This window comes from Eptatretus burgeri, chromosome 10 (assembly GCF_056783735.1).
Source record: "Eptatretus burgeri isolate ZD-2024b chromosome 10, Ebu_testis_v1, whole genome shotgun sequence".
Lineage (NCBI taxonomy): Eukaryota > Metazoa > Chordata > Myxini > Myxiniformes > Myxinidae > Eptatretus > Eptatretus burgeri.
The window spans coordinates 45,290,755-45,316,238 of record NC_140970.1 but is presented as its reverse complement, the minus strand read 5'-3'; the positions used below and the strand labels follow the sequence as shown (position 1 = coordinate 45,316,238).

The following is a 25,484-nucleotide window of genomic DNA, read 5'->3' as shown; positions in this document are numbered from 1 at the left end:
AAGTCTGTGCCATGTTGTGTTGTTTGTGGCAATCCTTGATGAGCAGTGTAAAATCCAATCAGTTTCACCAGAACAGGTGAACCCTATGGGGCTTGGTTCTTACTGAGTACAATTTATGCCGACCATGGAAGGCTAATTATCCACATGGTAACTTGCAGGGCCTAGAGACCACCCTTCCTCCTGTTTTCATTTTCTCTTTTGTTATTGCTGATTGTGCCCAGTGCATGGAGCACATGTGCTCTGGTGTTAGTGTGAAGGCTTTTTTGATTTTTAACAGGCATGTCATGTGGTTATTCTCTTTCTTTTCTTTTGTCTTCACATCACCATATTTGGATGAAAGTGCAAAGATAAGATTAATGACCCACAGATACACGTCTTATGTCAAGTTATTAATCGAATCGGGCTGTGACTTTCACTTGAGCGATCAATTTAGACCAGGTTCTGCAGGCTGTGTTAGAGGAGAGGAAGCGAGTGACATCTGAGTCGGCTGGAGGTAGTAGAGGGCTTTGAGAGGAAAGTCTGCAATGGAATTGAAATCGTCTGCAAATGAGACCTTCACACATTACTGTCATGCTGCCTTGGCAGGAAGGCAATTGCTTGTCTTCTCTCCCTTGACGTTCCACAGGTTTGTGCTTAATGCCCATGGCCGCATAGCTTGCAGGCTGCAGCTTTTACTTAAAAAGGGGTAAAATCACAGCAAGATGCAATCCCTAAAATTGGGCATTCAACAAAAGAACGATGAATAGATTTATGATAATTAATATTTTTATCTTTGGGAGAGGGATGGGGGGGGGTGTTCCTCCATTATTTTCTTTAACTGCGAAACTGCTGCTAAAGGAATCCTTTGGAGGAGAGATGAAGCTGAATAATCACATCCTTTCACTAATAATTTTTGAACTATTCACATCACACTCAAAATTGATTCAATGCAGCACCTCCTGGTTAGCCCACTGCATCTGCTTCCAATGAGATAATTTTCTTCATTTTGCATATAAAACTCGTCTTCTCGCCATTCTTTCACAATTCACCAAAGTCACTTCCATACCTGGAGTGCCGAACCACCCCTTTGGAAACCATTGCTGACATGGTAATGAAAAACCCAACAGCTTTTCTTTAATGGCATTGATGATTTGTATACACCGATGTTTTTCACTTTCCGGGTGATTAATCCACTGTGCTGCTTCATTTTCTGCCTTTTTCTTTTTCTTTCTCTTTATTTTCTTTGCTCCCTTTTCTTTTTCTTTGGTCTTTTTGGTTTTACACTGTATGTTGTATTCTAATTTCCCCTTCCAATTTTATTTCCAATCTCTTATTTCTACCTGTGCTTCTTTATTTATCAGTATATATAGTTATATATCAATACTAATAAAAGGCAGTGTGTGTGTGCGTGTGTGTGTCAGTGTGTGTGTGTGTGTGTGTGTGTGTGTGTGTGTGTGTGTGTGTGTGTGTGTGTGTGTGTGTGTGTGTGTGTGTCAGTGTGTGTCTCCTCCATAACTCCAAAACCATAAAACCTAGCAGCCTGAAACTTTTCATGCATACAGAAGGACCACCAAGGAAGTGCAAGAGTGAAAATTGGGTGTTTGGGTTAATTATAACACCCCTTTTGAAGATAATTAACGTCCTTATTTAATTATATCCTTTATCAGGTGCTCCTCAGCCACCTCTCTCTCTCTCTCTCTCTCTCTCTCTCTCTCTCTCTCTCTCTCTCTCTCTCTCTCTCTCTCTCTCTCTCCTCTCTCTCTCTCTCTCTCTCTCTCTCTCTCTCTCTCTCTCTCTCTCTCTCTCTCTCTCTCTCTCTCTCTCTCTCTATCTGGGGTCTTAAGGCGTATCCTGGGTAACTTTGCTTGGGTCTGAAGCCGCCATGTTTTTGGCCTGCTCAACCATGCCTTGACTTGAAACAGGCTGCAACAATTTCTCATGGCTAAAGGTTTTTTTCACTTTCCTCACTCATATTATCAAATGCCTCTTCATCATAGTTACGGATCGCTCTATGCATCGCTTCCGTAAGTACTATCGTTCTCAAATTATGAGTTTGTAGCGATTTCATGATTTTCCACAATCTACTCTCACGCACTAATTAAAGTGTATCATCAAAATATTATTTCGGTTTTGAGGATCGGATATCATCTGGACTCAATAAATGTCGAAATCTGTTGTGAAATCTGATAACTTGAAGAAATAACGAGTCTTATAACTAAGCTGATTATACCAATTTACTTTATGCAAGCAAGGCGATGTACCCTCCTTCTCCATACATAAGAAAATGTGAAATTTCCAAAGCATTAAGATTATTTTTTTTCCACTGTTTGGAGAATTATATTGAGTGAACAAAAAATTTAGGAACATACCAAAATTTCCCAGCTTCATTGAGCTGTATGATTTGATGCATTCACTGCTGGACTTCGCACCCTTTCCCTCAGAGGGACGACCTATTGCTCACGTCTGCCAGATCTGTGTCTATATTTTGGGAGGTTTCGCGAGGTGCTCGACAGAGAATTACAGCAAATATGGTTAAAAACAAAAACAAAAAACGAACACTTTAAGACAAAGTTATAAAGTTTGCCTGGACCCCGAACCGATGTACCAGGTGACATGCACAGACGAGCAGGCAACAGCTTAAGTCACTTGCCGAGCACCCATTTGTCGACAGCGGTACCGCGCTATATCATTCTGAGCGAATCATTCACTCACTGCGGACACTTTTGCCGCATCACGTCATTCAGAGCGAGTGGTTCATGCTACGTCACCCCGAGCGATCAGGTCAGGCAGGTCAGATCTGTGACCTGCTACTGGTACCATGTAAACCTGTACTAACCTGTTCCATGGTCGGGTTGTCGGCGACTAAACCGTCTCCCCTACCAGGTTTTCTGGTGAGGAGGGTGTTTGGATATGGACACCCAGCAAGATTAAAAACAAAACCTGTCAAAGGGCGGAGGAGCTCCTTGTGAGCCAACGGCCATGCATATCTCGTGCCCAACTGTGTCAGCGGACCTCCTCCTGCAGTTGGGTTACTTTTTTTATGAGGAGGTTGTTGGCAGGATTTGCACTCCGGCCACTGTAAAACCCTTCATTCCGCAAAACACACAAACGCAAAAAAATCTGAAAACCCACTCCGTGGGAGTACCTCCTGTGCAACTTCCCTTCGCAGGGCAGCTCACCGGATGACGGGATTGGGGCAAAGCCTTCGGGACCCCCAATCTTTGATGAAAGGAGGGAAAGCACAGGGTAACCTCCCTGGGTCAGATTGCGGGAGAGTGTGTCGGAGTGGTGCTGGGGTGTCGTCCACCAGACGGCGGTCTCCTTGGGTTAACCTGAGGTGGTCCCTTCGGGTGGGTGCCTGGAATGTCCTATCCCTAAGAGAGGATGATCACCTGTCTCTGTTATCATCTGAGCTCAAGCATTTGGACATCGGTATTGCAGCACTCTCTGAGGTTCGGAGACCAGATTGCGGCGAGATAATGGTGGGTGGTTACACCTACCATTGGTCTGGTCGCTCTGATGGTTACCATACTCAAGGAGTTGCTGTAGCTGTGTCCAAGAAGCTGACCCCAATGATAATTGAGGTAACACCGGTCAACGAGCGTATTATGAGACGAAGGATTCGTCACTCCTGAGGTATCATTTCCCTGGTCTCTGTCTATGCTCCGACTGAGGCGAGTGACCTCACCGTGAAGGACACATTCTATGCCACGCTCGAGTCTGTGGTTGATCAGTGCCGCAGACGAGATACACTTCTAGTATTGGGGGATTTCAATGCATCGACTGGAACTGATAGGGATGGTTATGAGACGTGTGTTGGTCCCCATGGGTCAGGAACTATGAATCAGAATTGCACTAAGTTCCTTGACTTTGCAAGAAGTCATGGACTTAGGGTGGCCGGTTCATGGTTTCAGCGCCCACAAGCTCATCGCTGGATTTGGTATTCCAACGCTGGCGCTGTGGCAAAGGAGATTGACCATGTCCTCGTTGACGGTCGCTGGAGGATGATCCAGAACTGCAGGGTCTACCGGAGTGCTCAGTTCCTCGATACTGACCACCGGCTTGTTGTAGCAACTCTAAAGCTGCACCTTAAATCCTGGAGAATGGTACCATCCCAGCCTAGGCTGGATGTTGGCAAGCTCAAGGATGAGAGAGTAGCTGAGGAGTTTGTGAACAGGCTGAGTGGACATTTGGGGTGTCTGGGTGCTTTGGGGGGTCCTGAAGAGTTATGGATTGCCTTCAAGACCACCTTCCTTGATGTTGCCGATGGATGTCTTGGAACTCACCGCAGGGCAAAGAAGAATTTTGTCTCTCAAGGGACACTGGATACCATTGACCAGAGTCGCAGGGCCAGGCTGAATGGCAGAGCTGAACTGTTCAGGGAGGTGAGGCGTAAAACTGTACGTGCACTAAGGGTGGACAAGGAGGCCTATGTGCGAGGAATCTGTGAGGGGGTAGAGCATCACCTGTGGACAGGTGATTCTCGTCCCGCTTACAGGGGAATTTGCGCATTGCGTTCATCCAAGCCCATCCCTCAGAGCACTGCAGTTAGAGCAGAGAGTGGTAGGCTCTTAACAGAGGAGTCTGAAGTGAAGGCCCGCTGGGCTGGTTACTTTGAGCGGTTGTACCAGGCTGATCCACCAGCTGTCGAGTTGGACGTCAATGGTGTTACAATCCCTGTTGCTGACCCTCCAATCAATTGTGATCCACCTTCGCTTGTGGAAACACGGGCTGCGGTGAACCGGTTGAAACAGGGTAAAGCTCCAGAGATCTGTGGCATCCATACTGAACTTCTCAAAGCTGGTGGAAATGCTGCACTCGTGTCGTTGCATGCAGTTTTGTGCTCTGCCTGGAACACAGGCATCATCCCAACTGATTGGAAGAGGGGCCTTGTTGTCCCTCTCTGGAAAGGGAAGGGTGATCGCCAAGACTGCAACAACTACCGAGGGGTGACGCTGCTCTCAGTGCCAGGCAAGGTCTTTGCTCGGACAATTCTTGATAGGGTTCGCCACCATCTGCTTGAGCACCAGCGTCCAGAGCAGTCAGGCTTTAGACCAAAGAGGTCAACGATTGACCGTATCCTTGCTCTTCGTGTCCTCACCGAACGCAGACGAGAGTTTCGGCAGGGGCTGCGTGCAGCCTATGTTGATCTCTGTAAAGCGTTTGATTCAGTGAATCGGGATGCCCTCTGGAGGATTCTTGGTCTTCGTGGGGTGCCACCAAAACTGATCGATCTGATGTCTGAACTCTACTCTGGTACTGAGAGTGCTGTGAAGTGTGGTGGTACCATCTCTAACTTATTTCCAGTTGTTACTGGAGTTCATCAGGGGTGTGTACTGGCCCCCACACTTTTCAGCACTTGTATGGACTGGATTTTAGGGAGGATGTCAGAAAGATCAAGCTGCGGTGCATCGTTTGGGAATGTCAAGATCTCGGACCTTGATTTCGCAGATGATGCAGTCATCTTTGCGGAGACTTTAGATATCCTTTTGGGGGCCCCCGAGGTGCTGAATGAGGAGTCGGAGCCACTGGAATTACGGGTTTCTTGGGTCAAAACTAAGATCCAGGCTTTCAATGACATCTTGGATGCTGCTGTCCTGTCTGTGCCTGTTTGTGGTGAGGATATTGAGGTCATGGAGAGATTCACTTACCTTGGCTGTGATATTCATGTCTCTGCTGGCTGTGAGTCAGAGGTCAATAGACGTCTGGGTCAGGCCTGGGGAGTCATGGATTCACTGGATCATGGGGTGTGGCGCTGCCGGTACCTGTGCGGGCGGACGAAAGTCCGAGTCTTCAGGTCCTTGGTGCTTCCAGTCTTGCTCTATGGATGTGAGACTTGGACTCTGACCAAGGATCTGAGATGGAGACTTCATTCCTTTGGTACCAGGTCTCTTCGGAGAATCCTTGGCTGTCACTGGTCAGGTTTTGTGTCCAACGAGCGGTTGCTGAGAGAGACTCGGATGAGATTTGTTACCTGCATGTCCGTGAGCGTCAGTTGCGGCTGTATGGACATGTGGCTCGTTTTCCTGAGGCTGATCCTGCTCACCAGATTCTCTCAGCGAAGGAGTCTCATGAGTGGAGGAGGGCAATGGGCCGACCACGTGCCTCATGGTTGCAGCAGGTTGACCAGCATCTCAAGGCGATGGGGATGGACCTGGCATCTGCCTGGGGGAAGGCCAGACGGAGGCCCATGGAGTACCGGCGGAAAGTGGACGCAGCGACGCGCTGTTCTGGCACATGCTCCCATACCTGACCTGACCTGACCCCGAGCGAATGGTTCGTGTTCGGTCACCCTGAGCGAGTGGTTCATGCTCCGTCACACCGAGCCAGTGGTTCGGGCTCCATCACCCTGAGCGAGTGGTTCGTGCTCCGTCACCCTGAGTGAGTGGTTCGTGCTCTGTCACCCTGAGTGAGTGGTTTGTGCTCTGTCACCCCAAGCGAATGGTTCGTGCTCGGTCACCATGAGCGAGTGTTTCATGCTCAGTCACACTGACGCAGTGATTTGTGCTCCGTCACCCTGAGTGAGTGGTTCGTGCTCCATCACCCTGAGCGAGTGGTTTCGTGCTCCATCACCTTGAGCGAGTGGTTCGTGCTCCATCACCTTGAGCGAGTGGTTCGTGCTCCATCACCTTGAGCGAGTGGTTCGTACTCCGTCACGTTACCTTGAGTGAGTAGTTCGTGCTCCGTCACCTTGCCCATATTGCCCCTATGTTTCATGTCTCTGTGAGGTTCTTTGTCATCATTCCTGTAGGTCCACCCATCACTGGTGCAACTTTAGTATTCTTCAGCTTCCAGGATCTTCTCACTTTATTCTTGAGGTCTTGTTATTTGGTCATTTTCTTGACTTTTGCACTCGTTTAGTCCAAAATCACTGCTTATTCACACCTCAATAAGCAATGCCTTCTTCTCTTTTTTATTGTACCTAAGTATGATATCTGGTCGCAACAACGTGTTTTCGATGTTCACGCTTGATGGGATCATCAGTTTGTATGTGAGAGGTAGGTACTTTCATGTTTTCAGTGATTACTTTTGGTTCATGTTCCCACTAATTTTCTGGAACTGGGACATCAATGTTTTTGCAGATGTGCCAGCGGATTACATTATAAACTCCGTTGTGTCGTTGTGTGTACAGCTGTTCTGACATGAGTTTGTTTTTTTCATGTGTGTTCAGTCATGAAGCAGAACATATCATTCTCTTTACTGACCCACCGACACCCTTCACCTTTCTCTCTTCCTTCATTTTTTTTCATTCTCATACTCTCTCTCTCTCTCTCTCTCTCTCTCTCTCTCTCACTCTCACTCTCTCACTCTCTCACTCTCTCACTCTCTCACTCTCTCACTCTCTCACTCTCTCACTCTCTCACTCTCTCACTCTCTCACTCTCTCACTCTCTCACTCTCTCACTCTCTCACTCTCTCACTCTCTCACTCTCTCACTCTCTCACTCTCTCACTCTCTCACTCTCTCACTCTCTCACTCTCTCACTCTCTCACTCTCTCACTCTCTCACTCTCTCACTCTCTCTCACTCGCTCGCTCACTCTCTCACTCTCTCACTCTCTCACTTTCTCACTCTCTCACTCTCTCACTCTCTCACTCTCTCACTCTCTCACTCTCTCACTCTCTCACTCTCTCACTCTCTCACTCTCTCACTCTCTCACTCTCTCACTCTCTCACTCTCTCACTCTCCTACTCTCTCACTCTCCTACTCTCTCACTCTCCTACTCTCTCCCCCCCCCTCCTACTCGCATCCCTCCCTCCTGCTGTATAGCAACGTTTGGTGAGGCATAGTTCTCCCAACCTCCCCCCTCTCCTCACTCTTCCCCCCTTTTCTAGCTTCCCCTCCCTCCTGCCTCCTCTGTCTCTCCCCTCCCTCTCTCTCCCTTCCCTCCCTCCTCTCTAAAACCACTTCCTTAATACCCCTCCCTCCCGTCCGCGAAGCTACGCATTGTATTTGCTAGTATATATTTATATATATATATATATATATATATATATATATATATATATATATATATATATATATATATATATGTATGTAAAAAAATATATATTTTACGGATCTGGAAACCATTTGCATTCAACATACAGGTCCCAAAAGTCAGTTATCCCGTTAAGTACATGTGTAGTCAGATTCCCTTCCTTTTGGCTAATGGGAGAATCAAAAACGTGCGTTGCGACTTCTTTTTAGTTGGGTTATTAAATCTTTACATCCAACGAACAACCAACAACCATTCCATTCACCATTACGACCCACTACCCGCCCACTGTCTACAAACACTCTGACTTGCCAAGGCAGGGTCTGCAGCCATTCCTTGCCGCTTCCTCCAGCGTCCAAATTCAATCTGGCGGTGGGTCCTTTTTAGCGAGTCTGCAGTAGGGTGAACGGGTTTTTCCAGCCTGGCCGAAATCCCGCCCAGAGAGAGGCGGACCCATGGAAGCCCCATCCATTTGGGGCGGACAGTAACATCGGCTTCACCAAGTCCCCTCCCCTATCGAGGGGAATCTATAAAAATGACGGGTGGGGTTGCGAGTGTGTCGTGTTTTTTGGGTTGCGCTGGAGTTCTTGAGTGGTTACGAGCAGTGCTTACGAGGGGCTGTTACGAGTTCTTCGTTGGTTTTTGCTGTCACGAGGGTTGAGCAGAGGGTCATCGAGGCGGCGAACGCATCTCTGCTGGGCCTCCACAAGGAAGGGCAGAGCAAACCCGACCTCCCTCCGTAGACCCCGACTATTCACCACCCGAGCTCCACCACGAGCCACAAGTCCCTCACGTGCGACTGCGACCAGGCCGACGACCATTAGCAGGTGCCGCAGCACGGAGTACCCCCCTTCTCCGACGGCCAGGTACCCATCCGGACTCTGACCCCCAGCTCGTCTCTCTCTCTCATCGGCTGGAGGGTCCAATAAAGAACTCTGGGTTTCTTTGTTTTTGTGTGTGTGTCTGCGTGTCGGCCTGTCTTTAAGTAGAACTGAGTAAGTGTTTTGTGCTTGTTGTAAATATTTCCCTGCTTGCATATTCGTGTCAAGTCTTGCCTTTGTCTTTATGTTACTGCTAATAAATGTATTAGAAATGTTCCCAGTCTGTTTCTGACCCTTCTTGCATTGGTCCAGCATGGTCCGGGTCTGAGTATAAGTGGGGTTTCATCCCCGATAATCAGTTCATTCCAGCCAGCACAGCTTTGGCAGTTTCCGCTCGGCTGCACCCGAACCGGAGTTGGTAGTCGGTGGTTGGAACTCTACCGCAGTCGGTAGAGTGACCCGGTTCGAGCAAGACGTGCCGAGGGCGTGGTTTCCCCGGTAATCAAAATCACATCGTTAATTAGGTAAATTGGTTATAGACAAATAGACCCTACGCTACGCGGTTGAGATATTGACGTCCACAGTCGGTTCAGCGACCCGCCAGCTCACGGAATTATCCGGAGCGACAGCCGACAATTCCGGGGAGTCTGGTGGGAGATGGCGTAACCTCCGCCACCTAACGGTCGTTCTCACCACCGACCCCCGGCCCACAACAATATATATATATATATATATATATATATATATATATATATATATATATATATATATATATATATATATATATATATATATATATATATATATATATGACTCCTGCTCTCTGGTCCTTTTAGGAAGTGCATTCTGGAGAGACCGTCCCAAAAATGTGTTTGATGCATTGTAAGAAACATAAATGTATAATGTACCCATTAAATATTCGAATGAAATGAAAGGAATGATTGAGGAGAAGTCTATGAACAGTTGAATCGCTTGTAGAAGCAAATGAAGAAAGAATTTTCACATTGGGTGGTTGGCAATGAGGGTGGAACGGTTTTGTTAAATTCAATCTGACATTGATTGTTCTTATTTTCTCTTGAATTGCCTCTCCTCCAATGATGCCCCAACAGTTCTCTTGTTATTTGCCCGTCCCCCATCCCTGCTTTATCCACATGACCCCTGTCTTTCCTTCCATTTTCAGTTTTTCTTTACTGTCGTTCTTTTTCTTTTCTTGCTGAATTAACTACTCCCCAAATATATCTCTTCTTTCTCTTCCCTCTCCTCCTTCCTTACAGCACCTTTTCTCATCAATATTTTTATCCCATTTCAACTCTAATATTAATAATATTTGGGTGATTCAACAGGTCTCTCACTCGCAATGTGTCCTCAGCTGCAGCAAATCAGTAAAGCATTTTGGGGATTTCTTCCTCCTGGCAATGACAGGCCATCACAAGCACTGCAGAACTCGGGGTTAGTTCATGAAGCTTTGGCTCATGGTTTTCCCAGGTTTCTTATTACACTGTGCAGTGGCACCAGCTCATGTTGAAGCATTTCCTCCTGTAGAATCTCCTTTGGATGAAAAAGGAAAATTTTATGATTTTAAAGAACCACCTTAATTGAAATATTTTTGGACGACATAATGTCGACATCTCATCCAAAATGATGGGTTGAAAGTAGAATGCTGTAATTGACCATCAATGAAGAGTTTTATGAAACTGTTGGGTTGGCCTGATTGCATTATCATCTGAACCAATGCCAAATGATGTGATGAAACCCAGCCAGGTTCAAATTCATTTTTCTATTTGTGATGCCCATTGCATACTAATGTCCTTCTAAATCAGGTAAAAATACACCGATGTCTTCCCACTGTCATTGTCCTGCATGGGATTTATGTAAATCTCCTCCATGAGCCTGAGACCAATTTAAAACAAACCAAATGTAATTGTCTGTCTCCTGTGCCATGCTGATGAGTTCCATGTGAGTGAAATATATGATGAGTTTCAAAAAGATAGTCGGTTTAGTGGTGTTTCGCTATTTAATTAGATGTTTATTTTCACTTTCATTGATCGTGGTTTTTGTGTTTATCCAATGCTAGCAAGGTACCCGTGACTCTGCACGGGAGAGAGCCCAAAAGTAAACACACACTGCGGAAACGGCGAATGCCAAACCATAAACCAATAAATTCCACATTTCTGTGACACCTTCAGTCGAACGTCAGGTATGGACAGCCGGTTCATGAAGGACTTGGGCAAAAAACTTGCTGCATTTGTCCCAAACAGAAGTCAGGTGGTTAATATTTCTATGATTTCAATGGCGAAACTGCAAATTCTGAATCCGCGAATGTCACGGGTGGAAACCCTCACATCATTTCCTTCTCCTTTAAACTCAATATATATATATATATATATATATATATATATATATATATATATATATATATATATATATATATATATATATATATATTCATTCCAAACAGCATCACTGCAATCAAAAATTAAGACTATACCATTAATACGGTTGGATCCCGCTATTCGCGGGGGATAGGTTCCTGAAAATGCCATGAATGTTGAGGTACACGAATGTTTAAATGCATGTATTTTTTAACATGATCTAGGCTGGTGGAAAAGGGATTCCACAGACTGAATCAGGACACACCATAACAAAGGGAACAGCAGGAGAAAGGGGAAACAACAACAGCAGGTGGAGGAAGAAAGGAGACAGAGACAGACAAACAAGGGATGCAGGTAACAATGAGGGTTGAGGGAAAATGCAAACGATGGACAATATGGATACATAAGTAAAATTGTGTTTGACCAGTTTGTGATTTTGTCAAGGTTTGAGGAGAGGGAAGAGGCTGCTGCCTGTCTGTCTGTCAGAAGGATGAGAGATGTCACAGCAGAGAGTGGAATCATCAGCAAGGAGACAAATAGTATTTTCCAGAGAGTCAATGAGATCATTGATGAAGATTAGGAATAATATGGGGTCTCGAACACTGCCTTGGGGTACTCCAGCCTTAACAGCGATAGGAGATGAAAGGGTTCCATTGAGAGCCACACATTGACAACAAGAGTGGAGGAAGTCAGTAATCTAAGAGTGGAGTTGTTCTTGGATTCTATAGGCAGATGGTTTGGAGAGCAAGGCAGGATGCCAGACTGTATCAAAAGCTCGAGATACGTCCAGAGAGACAACCCTAATCTCATGTCTGATATTGAGGTCCTCCACCATTGTTGGGAGAGAAAACGCAGCATGTCCAAGGTAGAGTGACCAGGTCTGAATCCGAATTGATGATCTGAGATGAGGCTGTTGGAGAAAAGGAATGATTTTATGTCAACTGTGATGATGGATACCATGACCTTGCTGATGATTGGAAGTAAGCTAATTGGGCTGTAGTTAAGTGGATCCGTTTTTGCACCTTTTTATGTAATGCTGTGATGTTGGTTGATTTCCAATTTCCCAGGTGGATGTAGGAGACCAGTCCTGAAGTGTAAAAAAACAACACCAAAAAAACCCCACAAATACGCAAAGCATGAATGTTGAAGCAGGTCGCACTTTATGACCCGCGAATGCATGGGGTCGACGAATAGCGAATCCGCGAATGGTGGGGGTCCGACGGCATAACAAAATACAACGGTACAAACACCCCTGAGGTAAACAACTATAAATGCCATTCTGACATTGTATCCGGATAAGGAGCAGCTTCATACAGATCAAAACTCAAAATCATAATTGTGTTGAGGTATTTATTTAACTTCCCACCTACTTCAGAACACCCACTGCCTGGGACCCCAAAAGGTTCCATTGAAGGTTTGGTGGGGCTTGCACCAAAAACTGAGGGAGTCGTTCAGGGATGGGCAGACACTCCTGCTTGATAATATAAAGTAGCATCTTTGCATCTATCTCTCATTATGAAGCTGGTAATGGTAAGCCCTTATTGGAAATAATTTATTTTTCTTAACGACTTATCATACAGTTGAAAGTCCACCTATCATGCATTCACCACACCTGTCATCCACCTGTTATGCAGTCAAAAGTCTTTTTGTTGTGTCTCGTTTATCGTTTGTGCTGCACATACATGTGACGTTTCTTTGTCTTACGATCCTAATGGTTTCTCCTAAGTTCTTCCTCGCAGGTCCTTTAGTTCTATAATGGAATGCTGGTATGTCCTGACAATTGCCTTCTGCACTTCCACTGCAAGTTTACTGGAGGATATAACTGTATTTTTTTGACAAATGCTTTGCTTTATTTATCATATTCGTTTCCATGCAAATGATCTTCACATTTGATCAAGCAGCTGTCCATGCTTATTAACATCAAGAGTTTGAAAACGGGCATAATATTAACCGAGATCACATGCTTTTCTTGTGGTGGAAACTTTTAGATCCCCCTTTGCACTCGTCAAACATTATGGCTTAACCTCGCTGTACCGGTTTGTCGTGAATCAAATCTATGCCCAACGCTGCCAGAGCGACCAACGAAGAACTCCCTGCACCTTTCCCTTTACGTCCGTACACTCAAGCGCACGTATTCTCTTTCTGTATGGGAATGGAAGCGGTGGCACTCATCATCCTTCATGCCATCTCAGCACTAGTGTAACAACAAAATCACACTTTAGAAAATAATTTTAGGCAGCCATCTGCAGGAACAATGAAAACACTGTCCTTGCTTTTAAAATCTGCTTTTAGAAGTTTAGCATGGAACATAATAAATTTAAACACCTTACTTTTCATTCCGTGTCGCACCAGCCGTTCAATTATATTTGATGTTCCATTATTCTGTTTCACATGATATCCCCCGTTGCTGCAGGATCTTTCATATTCCACTGCCAATCACCGGGTACGTTTGCCAGTTTATTGCCCCGGGAACCCCCTTGTTATGTGGATTTGGTGACTAAATGCAAAGTGGCCAAAGGTGACCTTGCTTTTTGAGTCTTATAGCTCTAAAAAGGCTTACTTGACTTTCACCATTAAAGCTTAGCTTTTGAGGGCCAAAGTGTCATTTTGTCATTTTTTTTGCTCCAGGACTTGGCTTTTGTTCACCATCACCAGCAGTGTGACTTTCAACTGCACTCCCCCCTCACTGAATAATTTGAATATACAGGCTCATCCCAAGCTATGCTTCATGATTTGCTTATTATGCGATCACCCTCGGAATAATAACTGAAACAAAGGAATCGACAACAAAGCTCCCATCAACTGGAGGCCTTTTTACAAAGTGTTAAAGCTTTGAAACTTCATAACTGTGGAGCAACATTGTTGAGTTTTTTTGTGGTTGTTAATGTTGCTGCAAATGCTATGTTGTTGTTTTTTTAATCTCGACACAACAGCAGTTTTATTCATCTGCACTAAAGGTGGTGTAATGAGTGTCATTGAAAAGGTTGTTTGAATGAGATACTCTGGACAGTCCAAGAAAGGCCACCTTTTATTTTTCACAATATGTCAGTGTTAGTTATGTTTACTTGTATGTTGAAAAATAAATACAACATTGGCATGGCTTGGATTATGATGATTATCTCATTTGTAAAACATTTTTGAACATCCCTTGCATGAGGTTAAAATCCTTGCTATTACGTTTCGTCAAAAGCCGAGTCCTCACCCAGCATGCTGATGGTAAATATTTGCTCCATGACCATTGTTGGTCTCGCGAGTTGCCAGGCGGCTTTGGTGCTGTACTTCGTATTAATTGCGTATTTTGTTAATACAACAGAGCATACTGCAATATCACTGTAGCTGCCTCCTTGACCTGGTATTTCACATGGCAGTTTATGCTGTAAAGCCTTTGGCATTGTTGTGGCTTCCTCCAGGAGCAGGAAATTGGCATGGCTTGCCATCAGGATTTCGATTATCTGTAACTCTCTTAGAAATAATCTCGTTTCCATCTGTAATGTGTGTTGTCGTCTTTGTTTTATCAAGGCTTTATCAAATCTTCAGTTTCTGATTCTAGTTTTGATTTCAACTTTTGCAAATCCATACGACCATAGATCACTGTCATTTTTTGGGTAGTGATGTGTTGTAATATTGGCCACTCATTGGCTCAGGCCTTGTTGCTTTGCCCTTTTTGCAAAGTGTTAAGGCTCGCTTAATCAAGCTCACTTGATATACAGGCAAATATACAGGTTTGGGTACAATTCCCATGGCTGCTCAACTGGACAGGCAAACCATCCAATGTATTTGTTTCTTTTAAACTGCTTGGGCAAAACCGACACTCTGTAGCAGAGTGCAGCAAGAGTCATGTCCTTTTGAAATTTCACTCATCCCTCCCACTTTCTTGTTGTCATTACACTTGCTGAAGCATTTTCTACAACAAGCAACCACACTTCAGCAGTACAGTATTAGCTTTCTGCATGACATCAGGCTTCCCACAGTTAATCAATCTCTGCATCCATCTGGTTTCTAAAAGGCTACAGTGGCTTGTTCTATCCAATGTAAAACATTACTCTGGCCCTGCTTTCAGCTTGCTGAGGACCTGCTCACCTCACCCACCTCTTTAAACTCTTCCTTTTATATTTTTTCCTTTTTCACATTGAAGTTCCCATCGCCAGATGACCAACGTGACACCTATCCATTGGAATGATATTACCACATGTATCAAGCCTGGTGTTGGCTTAGTGGTTAGGGTGGCGGTTTGGGATCCTAGGGTCCTGAGTTCAAACCCCGTTGGCCGCTGAATTAATATACACCAGGAGGTTGACTCAACCTGTCATCCTTCCAAGGTCGGCAAAATGAGCACCAGTGTACTGGTAAAACTGCATCAGCGGCATAGCCGCGTCCCAACCAATGATGCAACCAGCAGCCACAGGCTGCACTCGATAGAGAGAGACTACATGTATCATGATACTTCTGCCATCTTCTTTGGGGTGTAGAATTTGTAGCCAGTGATGTGGAAGTGTTTGTTTTCCAGTGATATCAAACTCCCGACATTCAAAATACATACATATTAAATATATATTTTCACAATCACACATTCACAATGAGAAAGTCAGGCGAGGTCTTTGTAAAAGGATACCGGTGATGGATAAAAATGGCTCCACCAGAAGCAAGTCTCCAAGAACCGGTACGGACCAGCAAACAGAAGAAGCATCCAGATGGGTGAGATGAATGGAGAGCTGATGACAAGAACTTGTGGGGCAGCTTGAGAAATCCCATGTGCCATAAGTAGGGAGAGGAGAAAACAGAGCCCAAACGAGGTGGAAGGTCCGGCAGGTGCAAGAGAGCGAGAAGCATGTGTACAGGGTCCTTTACTCCAACATGATTTAGAGAGGAAAAAACAAATAATGCTTTCCTCCCTACTGCCTATTTCAACACTGCTTCTCCCATGGCAGACATAATAACCAAACAACTTTTTCTTATGGGTCCCTATAACAACAACAAAAAAATGTTATAAGCTACTCGCACACGTGAAACACCTAATTATGGTCTATCTAATACGTACCCCCTCAAACCTAACGATATATACACAGGATGTCCCTTGAATAGGTACAATTCCCTCCCCCCCCCATCCACAGTCCCTTTCCCATCTTCCCCCATCCCTTTCATTAATTTGGTGATGACATCATGACTGCAAACTCGGCAGAAGGGCCTCTTGCATTTCAAGAATGCAAAGTCAAAAGCTGTCATCAAGCAGATGAAAAGCGAAGCTCCCGACCTGTTGTTGGGGTTTGTCAGGCAGGGCAACACATTGCTGTTTCATCCACTTGGTGACTTTGAAACCTTTCGGCTTGTACACTGGCTAATGATCCACCACTAACTGTGATTGGTGAGGCTAGATTAAATTTGGAACCCAAAAGGGCCACCTGCCACATGGCCACATTTTGTTTTGCCGACCAATCATAACCAGGAAGCATCATCGTTTTTAAGCAGTCGAAACAAGGGCGAAAACCGGTTGGTAGCTTCAAGTGAGAAAGTCAGGATTTCACAATTCAATCCTGTTTGAAGGACTTAAATGCTCATTAATGAATTCCAAGAGACAATACAAAAGCTCATTCAGTTTGAGCGAAATCATTTCTTCTGCAGCCTGTGGCTGCTGATGGCATCATTGCTCAGAGCTTGGCTGTGCTACCGAAACAGTACCTTGTGTAGGTTTGAGCAGGAATTTGGAATTTGCTCATGGTGCTGGAGATAGCTTGCTTTTTCTTCGCAAAAGACACGGTGGGATCTTTAGCGTCCACCAACTAATGCCGGCAGATGGGACGTCCAGTTTAACGTCCATCTGAGGGATGGCACACACATTGATGTCTCACCCTTCCTGCGAGACACCAGGATGATAGTTTATAGCTGGACCGAGATGCAAATCCAAGCTAGACAGCTCAAAGGTGAGTGTTCATACCTCTCCGCCATCCTTCCAGCCCGGAGTGAGATTATTAGCCCGTGTTGGACTTTGTGCAAAACAGGGGCTTATGGATTTGGTCTCGATTTCCGTGTCCGTGTGTGCATGCGTGTGTCCACAACCATATCTCAGACATCTATGGACTGATTTTATTCGTACATGGCACAAACACAACACATGATAGTATACATCTGCACGTCATATTTTTTTTGAGATCAGATCCAAGATGGCCGACTTGCGGCCATTTTAGTTGTAAAAAAACCCGATGTTGACCATGTCCTCAACCATTTCTCAGACATGCATTTACTGATGTTGTTCAAACTTGGCACACAGATAAAGAATGATTGCTTACATATGGCCATCATTTTTTTCTTTTTTTTTGAGATCAGGTCCAATATGGCTGACTGGTGGCCATTCTGTTACGTAATGTGTCCTCAACAATTCCTCAGACATGCATGGTCCGATTTTGAGATGGCCGACCAGTAGACTGGCGGCCATTTTAGTTCTACATAAATATGGGCTCACCCTTTAACTCCATGCAGCAAAATTACTAAAACGGGAGCTATGACATTTTATGTCTTTTTTACTTGTTTAAATACGAATTAAGTTATTGATTTCAGAAGAAAATTCTCTGCAAATGTTCGCCTAGTAGTGGGGCAACTTAGCATAACAATTGTGCATTTTGTGAGGAAAGCACCAAATTTCGCACACAAGTAGCCTATCATATTATGAACAGATTTGGATATTGGGCCATCTCAAATTCAGCCGCTGATGGCTGTGGCAGCCATTTTCCACTGCCATCAAAAATTTTGAGATGGCCCAATATCCAAATCTGTTCATAATATGATAGGCTACTAGTGTGCCAAATTTGGTGCTTTCCTCACAAAATGCACAATTGTTATGCTATATTTAGCTACGTTGCCCCACTATAGATGCTCCACAAAACATTTGTCTCATTTATGTTCTCAAGCTGCTTTAATTGGTGTTGAACTTGGGTTTTTTAAAAAAATTTTTATTCATTTCAGTGCAATCACTTTCACAATGAGATACGTATTTGTTAGTTTGTAAAAATAGAGAAATAAAACAAATGTGACGTGAAAGTAAATGTGCATCGAATCACAAATTAAATAGCAGGTTTGTTTTGACTATTACATTTTAATATTTTAAATCCATCATGCAAGACCACAGACATAGCAGTTAAAAAGCACATTTTTCTGGCAATTCAAAAATCCATATGAGTGTGTGCATGGATGTTAAAACAAATAATCCAAGCAACGTAAAACATGCAACATCACATGTGTTTGATTTAACAAATGCTCCTCATCTCACGAGCGATGGCTCTCACAAATTCTCCTAAGCTCATGTCCGCGATCGCCCGGCCGTCTTGGCAATACCAACCATCAGAGAGCCCCCTCTTCTGGGAAATGAATCTTGCCAGAATTTTGGATTTCGGGCCTTCCTTGGACTTTTATATACGCTTTAAATACGACACTTTGCAACCTCTCCATGCTTCCGTTTGGCTTCCACTCGGACCTTTATAAAAGATTAAGGGTGACTGTGTTGTGAGTAGTGAAAAATCATCTGGCGTTGTCCATCACTACTGTGTGCACAGTTATTCAGAAACCCACACCTGGTTTCCCTCTCCCAGACTATGCTGGACTCTCACCTCAAATTATATGCATCATCCCTCTATTGCCATGTTTGTGGAACCAACTCCCTGTATCTGTTGCCTCTTGCTCTTTCCTACAGTCTATAAAGAGTGTCATCTATTGTCACCTTATGCTTCCTCCCATATCCACCTCTGATATATTGGGTAGTCGATCCAGTCGAAAAAAAAATTTTTTTTTTGATCTTCCCTTATTATCAGTATTTCCATTGATATGTTTGTCTGTCTGTCTGTCTGTTCGGTCCAGTGCTCCATTAATACAATGGCGATTTCGATGAAACTTGGTTGGTAGGTTCATACCATGACCTAGTTGTGTGCAAATGAGAACCGTTGCTATGGACACCACCGTTACTTAGCAACGGGAGTTTGAAATTTTTGAAAATTTCAAAACAAAAAAAACAAAAAAAAAACAATGAAGTTCGTTATATCTCAGACACTATGAATCAGATATACATGAAACTGGTATGGTAGGTTCATGGTATGTCCGAGTTATGTGTGAGAAAGAACCGTTGCTATGGACCCCTCCGTTGCCTAGCAACGGCCGATAAACCTCTAAATGTGGGGGTATTTTAACGAAAAAACAATCTGCAGCATTAACCCTTGAAGCTGGAATCATGAATTTTCTTGTGCTTAATCCTCAGGTCATTCCCCATCGAACAGGCCCATCGAGTCAGGTTCTATTGGGTAGTCGACTACCCATGTCCGCCTACCGGCTTGTTTTATCCTCACCGACCTCATCTCTCCTCACCTCCCATTCCCCCCCCCCCACCCCTAATCTCTTCCATTCATTCATTCGGCCTTTATCGATTCCTGCTCATCACATACTCATTTGAATTGTGTCCCTACCAATCTTGTCTGTCTCCCTGTTTCATTTTTACCTCCTATCAGGTTGTAAAGCTGTCATTTAGGATGACAGAGAGAAACAGGTCCTCCATGAGCCTAAACCTCTTTGAATGTTTTTTTAGAAATACACTGCTAAAACAATAAATTAAACAATCCTGTTATGCTTGGATGCCCCAACCTCACCTGACTGCAATTTCTAGTCGAAACTCCAACATTACAGGAAATCCCAAGGGGCAGTTTTAATGGACACATTGCTTGGTGCTGCCACCTTATTGAGAGACGAGCCGATTTCACTGGCACGCAATGTATTGAGCCTCTTAGGAAATAAGACCCTCACACATGAAACGTATTGCTTTTCCCTGATTGCTGCTCACGATGTCACAGCACACAATTCCTGCAATTTCATATTGGCTTCAGTCAAATCAGATGGCAGGTCACATGATTGTGAATATTTAAAGTAGGAAATTTTCTAACTTTGCTTTCAGTGGACTAATTAAACTTGTATGTTATATTGGGGTATGGGGAGGGGAAAGAGGATGGGTGGGGCAGGGAGAGGAGTGAGAAAGGATCGAAGTAGTATTTTGTATATAGAAAAAGGGGGTAGAGCATATCCCACCCCTTTCTTACACACATCAATTGTATGTATCGTCATAATGTCCCAGTCCTATTGTTTACTTATTTATTGTTCAAATGCAATGGAAAGTTGCACCATGTCTTCAAAATGTATTTGCTGATTTTAAATGTGCTTGCTCTTAAAATGGTCTGAGATTAAGATCTGTTGATTCATCTCTACATCTGTCAATTTTAAGTCACAGTCATAATCAATCGTGTACTAGCGTGTTCGTATGGGATAATAGGCAAAGCCTATTGAAAGTTTATTTCCTCATGACAATCAAAATAATGAGCAAGATTATTAGAGCAGGGCTATTAACAGCAACACTTCTTCCAAGAGGTAACCATTAGTTTTTAAAAAAATTTTTATGATGAATGTGCCAATCCCTGTGGAGATGGATGCAATGTCAGCTTGGCACATACCACTGTTGTGTGCTGGTTGTTTGACTTTAAACTGTAGGTTTGTGGCAGGAATTGTTGCACTGCTTTGTGTTGGGAAAGCTCGTTGATCACCGAACCCACCTTTTCTTTGGTATTTCTTGTTTGGGGGTAATCTTTTTTAGTTATCTGTTGGTTATTGTGTCCTTGATGTTCACATCCAGAATTGGTGCGTTTGCACAGAGCTAATGTCCTACACCTTTCAAGACAATTAAAATGACGTATTTTATGGAAACATCAATGAATTGGAATTTCCTTGCGACATCAGTCATCAAGCACTGATAGGTCATTCATTTTGCATGAAACCTTTTGACACTGCGGTGGCAGAACTAGGGTTTAGTTTGAAATGAAAAAGCTTCACTGAATGATAAAGCTGTCATGTTTACCATGGGGACCATTGTGTCATTAAAGGTCATAACCTCATCACCTTCTTGGCCTTCTAAGCCCTATCGCCGACCCTCCCACCTTTGTCTTCACCACCTACCTATCTTATCTATGCCCTTGCACAACACCCCCCCCCCCTTGCTTTTCAAGACCACTGTGCACTCTTTCTTTCCACCATGCTTTGAACTGAAAGTCTTGATTCCTGGCATAATGGGTGTATATGCACTTCTGCCCTCATCCCTGTTTATTGATTGTTTCCAAGTGTCCTTATTTGAAAGATTAGAGAAGTGGGTATGAGAGGAGATGAGCTATTCCCTTGGTGATGCAGTATTATTGGCTGTGCTCATTTGCATGTATGCTTTCAGGTCAGAGCAATTCTTGTGAACATCTTTGGTGGTATTGTCAATTGTGCCATCGTCGCCAATGGAATCACCAAGGCCTGCCGCGAACTGGACCTGCACATTCCGTTGGTTGTTCGCCTCGAGGGTAAGTGCCTGCCAGACATCAAGTTGTAGTTTAATTTGATAGCATTCCTAGGAGACATCTGCTAGAGTACACATGCCTGAACACTGAAATCCTGCATGGACATCTTCGTCTTTTTTGTACTTGCACAACTAAGCTGTCCAGTCTATCTTCAGCCTTTATCTTAACATTTGGATGTAGAAAATAATGCTTGTTTAGATTTTATTTAAACTGTACATGCATTACTTATTGAAGCTTAGATGGTCCCAGTGGGTGTTGATTGAGGGGTTTTGGTGCTGCCAGTGTGATGTGCAGCCATCTATGCTCAGCTCCATCTGTCCGCTTCTGTCTCGTATTTCATGATCTCCCCTCAGCACTATTGATTGTGCCGCTCGCACGAACCATAGTGTTGTAGGGGAAGGATAATTTTACCATCTGACAGGGCAATCGATGGGAAGAGTGACAGGATGCGGATCACAGCACCCTCTGGACAGAATATTTCTTGCTCTGAATCCCTCTCGTAAAGGTTTTCATAGTTGAACCCGCTGTAGCAATATAGGACGATGAAAAACATAATGAACTTCGGTCTGTTTCCTTGTATGTTTTTGGTGTGCCCATGTGCATGCATACCTTTCATGTGCCTTTGGTGTGCAAGTGCACACGTGCTTTCGTTCTGCCTGTGTGTAGATGCACAAGTGGACATAGAGGAGTGCTCGGCGTGTGCTCCTCTTCATTTCACCTCATACACATGCTTCTCCTCCATGTCTGCCAGTGCATGTGCTGATCCTCCATGTTTGCCCATGCATGTGCTTCTCGATGCCCACCTGTGTGTACATACCTCTGTTTCCACCCATGCACACGCTACTCCTCCATGTTCGTCTGTGTGCGTGCTCCTCCTCCATCAACATTCAATGTTTTAGTTACAAAATGGCTTTCTTGTGGAGTACCACAGAGGCTGAAGGATTTTTTTTAGATATCTGGATCATTATAATCAAATTATTTACTTATTCTTGCCGGGTAGCTATCATTTTGTTTGGGCGCGGCTGTGCCGCTGATGCTTTAAAAAAAATAAAATACCAGTACACTGGTACTCATTTTGCAGACCTCGGAAGGTTGACAGGCTGAGTCAGCCCCACCTGGTGTTAATTCAGTGGGTAACGGTGCTCAAACTCAGGACCCTGAGATCCCAAGCGAGCCACCATTACCACTAAGCCAACAGCAGATTTTAAATTATTAACTAAATATATGACAATTTCTCAACATGTCTTCCAAAAATTTCCAGAATATCAAGACTGATTAGGATCCAAGTCGTAAGCTTAACAAGTAACAAGAAAACCCTTCACCACAGTCCCACTCACCACCATTGTCCCTTTCCCCCACACTTCTACACCCAGTAAGAGGGATAATGCATGTATATTGGTTTCTTGCTAAAGACAATTTTCAGCCTGAGACTACTATCGTATGGAATGGCACCCTGTTGTAAAGTGCTGCTTGCAGCTGGACAGCTAAAGTGGATCAGCATTCTGTCACTACCAATATAGTTTGAGGTTACACACCTAAAATATTACTCAATCTGTGCATGACAGTCACTTTGCCTTTAAGTACAGGCTGTCACTCAATCAGTCAGGGCAGGCCAGAGACTCTTGATTGATTTGTTCTGATGTGGGTCCCTCCAGGCACCAATGTGGAGGAGGCACGGAAGATTCTTGACGAAAGTGGATTACCGATTCTTACCGCTTGGAATCTGGATGATGCTGCGCGCAAGGCCGTGGATAGCGTGTCCAAGTAGAACAAAAGGCAACCTTTGACTGATTTATGTGCATTACTAAAGAAAATCATGCAGTGGATCTCCTCCATAATGAAAACTTTTGGGATTGGACTAAAATATTCGTACACAGTTGTGATTTTTTTTTTTTTCGAAGGAAATTTCATCATGTGACTTTAAACTTTTATCTTGTCTATTTTTTTGAATGGACTGCGATGTAGTAGGGTCATTATGAGGTGTTCCACAGGAGTAACTTTTGAGATTGCTGATGCAGAGGAGCCACCCATCGATAGGCCTTAGAGATTAACTCGGTCAATTATAATTCTGCTTCGAGATTGACCTGGACGTATATTTTTACCCACTGTCCTTTCTGTAGGGATGAAAGCACAATGAAATGTACTGTACATTGCACCACTTTGCGTGCCCGTGGTCCTGAATCGTGTCGGAGTTGCACTGTTTTGATGACATCTTTACACACACAGTTTTCATTTCAACTGACATGATGATTATAAATGCTCATGTAATATGATATTTGCCTTAAAATGACATGCTCAGAGACAACATTGCCATTAATGATTCGAAATGGAATAATGTCACACAATGTGTGCCGACACTGCAAATCATCGCCTGACGGTACATGAAATGCAACATTGATCCTGTGTATGCACGATTGTGCCTTTGAAAATCCCATTGGGTCACTGGGTATATCCCATTGTTCAATATGAAGAATGAATACAAAGATTGTAAATTTTACTACTCCTGATGCCTTTGTGTTTATTTCTTGTGTTGGTGAGGATTCTAATTTAATCCACATGATTGGTATGCAATGAGAGTTTGAATGGAGTCGTTGGGAAAGATTTTTCAATATGCAGTAAATGTTATTTATCTGTCATGTAAAATTTGTGAACTGGGTCTAGTAAAATTTGGTACGCATCATTCTCAACAACTGTCTCTCAAGGTTCGTGGCAGAGCTTTCAGAACATAGAGGAGGCTTTCGGAGGTAAAAACAAATCTATTTTCAGGAGGAGCGTGGTGGAGAGTGCTTCATGAGAGTTAGACAAGACGTTATGGCAGCTGCATCCATCGCGCGAGGGAAAAATTTAGTATGCACGTGGTTTCATGAGGATGTTACGTATCGGCTTGAAAGCAACGGATCCGGAAAGCTTTGCAAAGTCGAGCCCAGTTAGCATTTAGGTGGAAGACCTCCATAAGTGTCGTTGCATGGAGGACCGAACGCAGGATAGCTCAATTGATATAGGGTGCTCACTCTGAGCTGCGTCACTCATGGATGAATTCTTCTGTGGAGTTGAATGACTAAGAAACTGTTGTTCTGGTGTAATGCCAGCAATGGCGCTGCATCTCGGAGCACTTCAGCCCTTGTGTGCGGACTAAATCTGACTGTCCCGTCTGCATTTAGATCGTGTGAGTAAATGACCTTCCATGATATGTTGAAAATAGTAGGCCTGTCCAAATTCAATCTATCTCGTTTCAGTGGGATATCCAAGCTAATTGTAAAGTGATGTGGGTGTTAGATTACCTTTAAGTTAATGCTAAAATGCAATTAATAAGTCGATATATCAAATTAATGTGATGAGGAGAACACACAGCATGATGGAGGTAATGACCTCTGACAGTCTTTGCAGCTTCGTTGTACAGGGCAATTCATGAAGTGATGTTTTTTGTTGCAGATTGGTACACTGTGATTATTTGTGCCATACATCACATCAAGATGCTGTCCGGTGCAAATTTGGTGGGACAAAAATATTGTTGGTTTAGTACGCTCTGTCAAACATCTATTACTGTTTTTATGCCGCAGACTTTGTCGCCAGAGGCATTATGTTTTCGGGTTGTCTGTCCGTGCGTCCGTCCATCAGTGGTACGTTTTCGTTGCCGTGATAACTTAAAAACGGTTGAATGGATCGAAGTCAAACTTTGTACAAGTATGTATAATGATGCACAGATGAACTGATTGGATTTTGGAGTCAAGAGGTTATTGGACTGGGCCTTTTACCATCTGACATCATTCTCACGATATGTTGGGTCATTTGCATGGACTGTTGTAAATTGTGTCATTGGGTATATCCCATTGTTCAATATGAAGAATGAATACAAAGATTGTAAATTTTACTACTCCTGATGTAGTAGTTTGAGGAACTACTACATCAGCATACATAAGAGGAGGATAAGAGGGTCTTTCATGAAAGATAAGAGGGTCCCATGGATGCTGTGAGTTG

At 43.9% G+C, this 25,484-nt stretch overlaps 1 protein-coding gene across 2 annotated transcripts in view; it reads left to right on the top strand.

Annotated features, from left to right (window-relative positions):
• The window catches only part of SUCLG2 (succinate-CoA ligase GDP-forming subunit beta), a 255,054-nt gene extending 231,051 nt beyond the window's left edge, over positions 1-24,003 (top strand). For both annotated transcript variants that reach the window (XM_085898098.1, XM_085898097.1), the window contains exons 10-11: positions 21,389-21,509; positions 23,162-24,003. In XM_085898098.1, the coding sequence (XP_085754224.1) occupies positions 21,389-21,509; positions 23,162-23,274 (234 nt within the window). In that variant the 3' untranslated portion in view covers positions 23,275-24,003. The remainder of the gene's footprint in view (positions 1-21,388; positions 21,510-23,161) is intronic.
• The last annotated feature ends 1,481 nt before the right edge of the window (positions 24,004-25,484 follow it).